General features: G+C 35.6%; 1 protein-coding gene across 1 annotated transcript; it reads right to left on the minus strand.

The window, feature by feature from the left end:
• Window positions 1-2,159: 2,159 nt before the first annotated feature.
• On the minus strand, window positions 2,160-8,827 carry LOC147848428 (uncharacterized). The gene is made up of 10 exons (XM_087338407.1): window positions 8,556-8,827; window positions 7,074-7,143; window positions 6,105-6,229; window positions 5,894-6,005; window positions 5,653-5,716; window positions 4,762-4,817; window positions 3,708-3,815; window positions 3,475-3,621; window positions 2,649-2,819; window positions 2,160-2,520 (listed from the first exon to the last, which is right to left on the minus strand). Exons 1-10 carry the CDS (start codon window positions 8,810-8,812, stop codon window positions 2,296-2,298), a joined length of 1,335 nt encoding a protein of 444 aa, XP_087194533.1. The 5' UTR covers window positions 8,813-8,827; the 3' UTR covers window positions 2,160-2,295.

Below are 8,827 nucleotides of genomic sequence, written 5' to 3' on the forward strand. Positions count from 1 at the left end.
AATTTTAACTGCCAAAACAGAAGACATGACCAGGTACTGTTAAATACGCTCACTACACCCGAATACAGGTACCAACATGAGGGCAAACTAGATGTACATGCTAAGATAACACCAAACCATCAAACATTGTCAATTGGCAAATAATTGCCCCATTATATATGTACAAAAAATGGGGCAATGTTGAGTGAAGCATGGATTCCTAAAACAATGTTGAACAATGGTGGAACTTTTGGATGGTGGATTGACTCATCGCATCAGTTATAAGATTGACTGATAATTCTTACTAGTGGGTTTACATCTATTTTGAATTGTCTTCTTGCCTTTGAAAAAATGACCGTTTCTGATTCAAATTAGATATTTAAAATTCTTTGATTAAAAGGACTATAGTCCTCCTTCAAATCGACCACAATGAGACCAATTTGCATTGATCCCCTCCTAACGCAGCGTGCTTGTGAATGACATACAAAAGAATTTGCAATTACTTAGGCAACTACTTGTCATCCCTCCCTTGCTAATCATGCATGTATCTGTAAAACTAGCTCATGCGAGTTTAAGCTGCAAGTAATAATTGTTCCTTTGCCACCATGATCGGAAGAGGTTGCAACAATGTTCATGTGTTCAACGTTGCTCCAATGAAAAATTATAAGGATATGCCTCTACCAAAACTTCCACAAAGTCAAATTGAAGAATTTAACCATTTTGTTCACAAACAAAACTCATGAAGAACATTAAGGACCTTACAAAGATTGTGAGATGGTGAACTTTGGGATAGATAAAGACTATGAAGCCTAGACACCATTTAGCTAATGATGATTGCAGTATATCCCCTACCCTCGGACCCCATTACATCGAGACAATAAATACTCTTTTACTCCACTCTCCATAATCTTAGCCTTCCATCATTAGGGATGTAATATCCAGTTCCTACATTCTATTGGTGAGTGTACCAATAAGAATGCTCATATACAATCGATCAATCTAGGAATTGTACATGGAAAGTTCATGTTGATAGAGAGCATACATTGATTGGGGATGTAATATCCAGTTCCTACATTCTATTGGTGAGTGTACCAATAAGAATGCTCATATACAATCGATCAATCTAAGAATTGTACATGGAAAGTTCATGTTGATAGAGAGCATACATTGATTGGGGATGTAATATCCAGTTCCTACATTCTATTGGTGAGTGTACCAATAAGAATGCTCGTATACAATTGATCAATCTAAGAATTGTACATGGAAAGTTCATGTTGATAGAGAGCATACATTGATTGCGTCTTGTTCTTCTAAAAGTGAAATTGGTCATCAAATCACACTTTTCAAAGCTTGTTCTAGCCATTTCTCAATTTGCTTTCAAATGATTGTTTGCATCTAGTGTACCCCGAAAGTGGCAAATAATTCCCCCATTATATACAAAAAATGGAAGAGATTGTAAAGGAAGAAGTAACAACCCAATGGGAACCAATTCAGAAGTACATAAGTCAGTACTTCATTTGTTTTGTGTACACATTTAAATGTCTATCATCCCTATTTTACTATTCTCCATGTGCAAAACATCAAGGGTTAGGGGTTGGATATAGCACCCCATTCACTCCTAATTTGGATGCAAGAGTAGTCGACTCCAAATAACACAACGTGGGAACATGCAGAAATTTAGTCCACATTCTTTCCCTCTTGCTTTGCATAGGTTCCTTGTCGCTACCCTCGGGCATGTTCTCTTTCGTTGTTTTCGCAGGTCATGTATGCAGCTCAGCTCCATCTCCCATGAGCATGATGAAGTATGTCATGAAGTGGATCTCTTTAGCAGTCCTAACTCAAGGGGCACTGAAATAAGGATGAGCAAGGACTCACTTTGAGCTCTCTTAATACTATAATGGAGAAATATGAAACTTAGTTGCACTTATCTCTGATCCAATACAACATTCAGTGGAATTTGGAATAGCATTTTTTATTTAAATCACCTGTTAGTTTTTAAATGATGATAAAGATTCCTTCAAATTTTGAGATATTTAAGCAGTAAACCCTTCATATAGTGGCAAATTCATAGAGAAAAATAAAATTTTCAAACGTGCAATGACCACAGTTAGCATGACCCCTCCACAATGTCAGCTCTCTTATCTCAAGCATCAGGTTCTGGAACAAAATGATGGCCTCAGTAAACGAATCAAAATTAATATTGAATATACAAAGTTGTACTGGTATTAATTTACTTACAGAAACAACATAGCTGAGACTATATGAATGATATATGTTCCACCATTGATTTACAACTATCAATCCAACTCTTTGTTATTATTTACCTATACAAGCCTTCATCCATGAAGCAACCTCATCCACCAATGTCTCTATATCCTCGATGATTTGTTGCCGTAAGCCTGAAGCTGTCATATCTCCAGTAAAAGACTGGCCAACATCTTTAGCTACTGTTTCCCAAGGAGTTCCAGCTGCTAAAGTAGCGAGAATTTCACTTCCTCTTGAGACAGCTTCAGCCATTGGGGGTGGCACAACTGGTAGAACCTTCACCAAAGAAAGCAATATATTCAATATTAATGTCCTTAAGAGTCATCACATTCTTCTTCACATGTAATGCTGAACCATGTGATCACCATAAAAAAGTTTTTTGAAACATGAACACATTGTGGCACCTGTTGTAGAGGCCTTGTATGATCCCCTGGTAAGGTTCGAATGGACATATCGAGGGAGGAGCTGACTCCAGACTCAAAGCTAAGGGTCTGGGCTAGTAGGGCTGTCTCATCAATTTCATCATTCTGGAATTTTATTAAGAGATTCTTACGGACACCATAATACGATTTTATCTGCAGAAAGGCATAGATTGCAAATATGTCAATCATAAACAATGTGGATGCACTGGAAACAAGATTTCCAATATTTACATGCACTTCCATTGATTCTTATGATTTGTCTCATAGGCCAAAATTGGCCTCCAATAACAATATATATTTCCCTCTCAATCAATAGTTTGCTTCAGGATTTCGATCATGATGGTGAGGTTCTTCCTCAATTTCTTCATCTCTCAAGGATGTGGATTCCATGATAGCTGTGTACGTGCGTTTACACAGAATAGTTCCCTACTTATAAATTTAAGCTTTTTTTCTTGAACCTTTGGATCCTTAAAAGCATCGTAAGGTCTTCTTTACCTTTACAAGTTCTACTTTAACAAACAAACAGACAGCATGACAGACAGACTTATGTTAACAGGAAATGGATATGATATATATGTATGTATATATATATATATGGTTAAAGCCCTGAACGATTATGGGGATTGACGATTGCAATCATTACAGAAAACTCCTTCGTATAGCTATCAGTATTGAGTGAAAAGAGCACCACAACCACCTCTATGATTCCATCCTAATAGACTATGGTGATTAAATATTGCAAATATCCATTGCAACTCCATAATATAACTAGCATTTAGTAGCCTTGAAATTTTGCAGACTCACTCACCAACTGACGAGTCTCATCAGGTTGAGGTATAAAATTATCCTTTCCATTCGCAAGATCCAAATATAAAGGTGGAAGCTGCTCTACCAATGGAAGCACTTGCTTCATAAATGGACTCAAATTCTGTAAGTTTCGTATTGCCATATCTGCCTGCATAATCAAACCTTTAACAATGACGCAGCAATATTTCAATGTTACCAATCATAGATTAGACACTGCAAACACAATAAAATTACCCCAAATTTAACAGTGGGTGAGGCCATCAATTGACTGATTAATGGGCCTAGATTTTGAGCCATGGGTACTATCACAGGAGAAAATAGTGGAATTGCCTTACTTGCCTCCTGCATTAATGAAATGTGTAGAATTTTACAAGTTGTTTCGACAATTCAAGAAAATAATAATTAGAGTTGCTTGAAATTCACAAATGATAGGCATACATCCTATTTAAATACTTCTATGTAAAGTTCCACAATAATTGGTAATCACAGTAGAACATTGACTGAACAACCCAGTCCTTTTGTAGGTGGGGATTTACACGTAGCTCAAAATTTACCTGCATGTATACTGCATGGAGATGACCTAATCAAGATATTCATATAAAGGAATATTTTCCAGGTAGACTCTTAGCAAAATAATGGATGCACGCTTCATTAGAAGCCAAAAAACATGATTTTCTTTAGAACAAACAAAACCCTATGATACAAAAATAAAGATTGTCTCATTTAAAAAGGAAAAGTTCAGCTAGAATATATTGGAGCCAAAAAATGTGATTTGTTTTGGATCAAACAGAACTTGTGACATGTTAACAAGATTGTCACACTTAAACAAGAAATTTCTCAACTAAAATGCATTCTAAGAGCTGGTGCTTGTAACTATTTTTACTTCTGTATGCCCAAAACACATGATCGTTCTGACTTGGTATGGTACAGGCTAATAATACCTGTCAGAAACAGTCAGCATCACCACACGACACATGACAGTACCTTGAAAAGTCTTAGCATGCAGGGGAAAGAATTTGAGATTCAAAAAATGTTCAAATTTTGGTCCTATGCAGACTCTTTCAATGTATTTGCAACAGCCTCATTAATCTATCCAACATCATCGTCATATATATTCATTGTAACTGATGACAAAACGATATTCAAATGAATATTTACTCATGTTAAGGAGAGAAAATTTTATTTATTCTTACAGCACTAGGGTATGATCATAAAGACATTTACTTGAAACAACACATATTAGTGTGATGAAAGAAAACAAAAGATCTTGTATAAAACATTCATCAACCTTATTATTGAAAGACATGAGCACGTTTCCGGTGCGTTGAACAGCATACCTTGCCCCTGAAAGCCATTAACAAAAGGAATTAAACCTGTATTAAGTGAGAAATAAGCATTTCTAATTTTGAAGGTCTACAAACCTGTATAGGATTTCTACACCCCCCCCCCCCCCAAAACAATCCCATGTGCTCCCCAAGGACTGAAAGGATCCCACCAAGGCAATGATTTAATGGCTATCTACCGGCCAAGAACTTGGGAACTTATAAGTTTCATGAACTGGGAAAAGAAAATATTGTCAATTACTAAAAGTCTGGCCAATTTTAGGGTTGAAGTCAATGGATGGTAACTACATATATTTCAAAAGATGTGATAAATTGAATAATTATAAGCCATTATGAATTTCTATATGATCATATTATTTTGCATTAGTTTGCCCCTTTAGAAGTTAGAATGAAACGCCAAGTCTTAACAATTAACACAGGGAATAGAATGAGTTAAAACAAACCAATGACAGATTTTTTGAAAAGAGGATGCACTGTAACCATTGGGTTCTGTGCACATAACATTGTAAAGCATCAATATTGACATTCCGTATCCAATATTCTGATACTCTAATCATAGTTCAACTTCAAGATGGAGGTTTAGAAGTGTAAGGGGTTGAGATTTTAAGGTTAAATTGTACCAAAGATATACACTGAGGGCGGATTGTAACTAGGTTGCCAGATGTTCAATTGAGTGTATATATCTATTTATAAAGTTTTTTGCAAAATTGATAAAGCATCTTCTACCAGAGATATCGCCAAAATATAACATCCCCCCTCTATAATATAGATCATTTATTTCTAATCCTCCAATTTTATAGAATATAATGAATACTTAATTACCTTGATCATATTACCTATTAATAGCTGAATAAGAGATCCCATAGAATGACCTAGTCCAAATATAGGAATATTTTCAATCTGCAAAGTCATAATATATTAGTGTTAAAAATATCAATGGTCACGTTTGCTGATATCCAGGAGCCCCAACGAGCTAGGTTTCTATCACTGCCTTCCAGAATAAAAAAGTATGACATGATTGTCATTATCTGCATTGTAGCAAATTATCTAGCATTTATGTTCAGTGAATACACTCACATTGTCATCTCGGAGAACCCTCATGCAACGGTCAAATTTAAACTGCACTTCATCAGCAATTCGAAGATGATCAAATCCACTGGCAAATGGTGTTGCAACGATAAGAAAACCCCTGGCAATGACGAGTGAATACTAATCCGATGTTAAGAAAAGAATGTTTCTAGTCATGAAATCATTCCTACAATTAAATAGACAAATAAAAGCATCATACCTATCTGCAAGCCGTTCAAGAAAGAGTCTGTAAGTTAGCTGTGGTGCAGCACCAACAAACACACCGCCTACAAAATGTACAATTGCAGATGGTATGCCTACTTGTGGTTTAAGCACCCACACATCCTGTGCTACAATGAAAAATAGAATCATATTCCCTTTCATTTTGAAGATGACTATCATTTGAATAATGCAGAAGCATGAGTTTCGCCTACAGAAGACATTAGAAAGTCTTCCTTTCTTTCCTTCCTGCCATACATTCATGTGTATACATTTCATATTTATTTGTTTGCATGAACATTTGTTGATTGCTACAACAGTCAACTCGCCCTACAACATATTCTCTCGATGGAACCCTCCTCAAATGCTATTTTACACCAACTGTGCTTTTTTGGGTTCACTAGATTGTAGGGAGGTTTGAACATTAACATTCTTTGTATTGACAATTATAAGAATGTCAATTTTCTTTCAGGAAGGTCTTTTTAGTTTTTTACCAAAAGAATCTTTCTAAACTTGGGGTGCATCATGTTACATAGAAGAAACGAGTAAATAATTTTGCTTATTATGTGGTTTTTTTTTATCTTTGGGATTTTATAGCCTCATTATTCATAAGGTTTTGTATAGTCATTACATACAAAACTGGAAAAGTACAGGCAACTAGTAGATAAGTGCAAATGATTTTAATTGAACTTCAAACGACTTTTGGTACGTAGCACTACCGGTACTATCCTATTAGATTAAAAATGTCAACTAAAACATAGATAAAATATAATTGGCATTATTAGTTGGTATACCTAAAGGAATCAAATGTGAATATTCTTAAGCACATTTCTAGAATCGGTAATTATACAGCATGAGTACACATCTCCAACCGAAATATATACCATATAAACACCTATCCTCATCTTTTTGTCATTAATTTCTGTAATCGAGCATCACTAGTCAAAAACTATCGTTCTTGTTAAAATACCTCAATTAATTGCCAATCTCCAGTATCTCCAAAGGTAGTTTGTGATCTTTTTGCAACATCTGTAAAGACCCTAAACAAAATACAAGAGTTCCCATAGTTAGCCCTTTGGCGAATATATTGTGATCTTTAATCAAATATATATGCTCTTTGCCAATCAAACAAAGTGTGAAAGTTCTCATATTTAGCTTCATGTTCTTTTGAGAATTTTTGTGTCATAAACAATTTGCAGGATTTGTAGATGACTCTCAACATTGCAATTTGCCATCAGAGATATATGCAGTATTTCCAAAATTCTATTGGACTCAAAGGAGTACGTTTTTGAAGATAAACATCACATGAAAATGCACATGAGCTCCACATACACCTCCATCTTCTGGATCCCAAATTCAAAATCAAATTCTTAATTCCTAAACTGGACAGTCTATACAACAAGATGAATGAGTTCACTTAGCTTCATTAAGCCTTGCTATGAGAGGAATACCTAGTTCGTAGAAAACACTCTCACATGTTCATATGAAACCCACAAAAACAATATAGTATCTCACTGAATAACGAGGTGAATTGAGTTCATTAAGTTTAATAAGTGTTGCCTATGAGAATAATACCTAATGGGTGGGAAACATTATCTCGCTTTTTCATATGAAATAATAAAAAAATGAGCAATTGGCACACGCACGGTTTGAACATACAAATTCCTATTTGAATATATTTCTTATGAGATTTATCTAACGATGACCGCCAGAACATTATTCTTGATAATAAAGTTAGAAGCAGGCCGACTAGTTTATGCTATTAAAGAACCTTTTAATGCTAATTCACAGAAAACTATATGACGCATACAAAATAACTATATCTCATCGTAATCTAGCACAAATAATATGATCAATGAGTTCATTGAACTTCACAAGTTTTTCCCATGAGAAGAATACCTGATAAGCAAAAACAGGATGTCTCTTGTTCATAACATTATAATTCAGCCTGAATAAAAAGCGTGAATGAATTCATTGCTCTTTGAAAGTCTTGGCAATGAGGATACCACTACAATCTAACATAGAGTACATGATTTTGAAATGTCAAGTTTGTTTTTTCAATAGAAAATATTCTGGTTTGATGGTAGCTATTCTTTCCTTTCCAAAGAAACGGATTCTTCAAAGCAACCCATGACATGAGAGTTGACAAACAGAAACACCAAAAAACAATCCGATTAAGTATGAAAATGAGCAAAACTTCGTGGAGAACTCGATTCAGAAGGGAAGGAAAATAGATATAGCGTTGGGAACGAAATTTCAGAAATCATGGACAAGCCTGAGGTTTAAACAGACGAACTCGTTTATTTCACATGAGTATGGAAGAAATGTCATAAAAGCTAACAAAATTATACTATTTACACATGAAAGATCGGCCCTTTTCACGTTAAATCGTGGAAAAGACGAACTGGAAAAGCTGTATGAAACCTGATTTTCCTCACGGTAACTTACGGACCTTTCAATTTGTCCGTAAAGTTGGATACTGCGATCTTTGGCAGAATCGTCCATATTGCTGGTTGACTGAGCACGAAGAGGTCGAACCTTGCATGGTTTTGACCATGAGTTTAGCCATGGCAATGGGGGGGGGGAGGATGAAGTCAGAGAGTGGAGGATGATAGGTGGATAGATTCCGTGGCAAGGTCTGCGGAGAGGAAGCTGAAGCTTATGCAGATGCAGATGCAGATGCAGGTAAGTAGAAGAAGAAACAGCCATTGTTCTTCTTCTTTT

The sequence above is a fragment of the Azolla caroliniana genome, unplaced genomic scaffold (genome assembly GCF_043228905.1).
Source record: "Azolla caroliniana isolate FFs.n. ecotype wild unplaced genomic scaffold, voAzoCaro1.0.p SCAF_351, whole genome shotgun sequence".
In the NCBI taxonomy this organism is placed as follows: Eukaryota; Viridiplantae; Streptophyta; class Polypodiopsida; order Salviniales; family Salviniaceae; genus Azolla; species Azolla caroliniana.

Excerpts from the sequence above, each read along its gene's own strand:
- LOC147848428 (XM_087338407.1), bottom strand. The coding sequence starts at position 8,812 with ATGGCTGTTTCTTCTTCTACTTACCTGCATCTGCATCTGCATCTGCAT. Across the intron at positions 7,144-8,555 it reads CTTTACGGACAAATTGAAAG|GGTCTTTACAGATGTTGCAA; the intron begins GTCCGTAAGTTA and ends TATTTTGTTTAG. Across the intron at positions 4,818-5,652 it reads TCTTATTCAGCTATTAATAG|GGGCAAGGTATGCTGTTCAA; the intron begins GTAATATGATCA and ends AATGGCTTTCAG.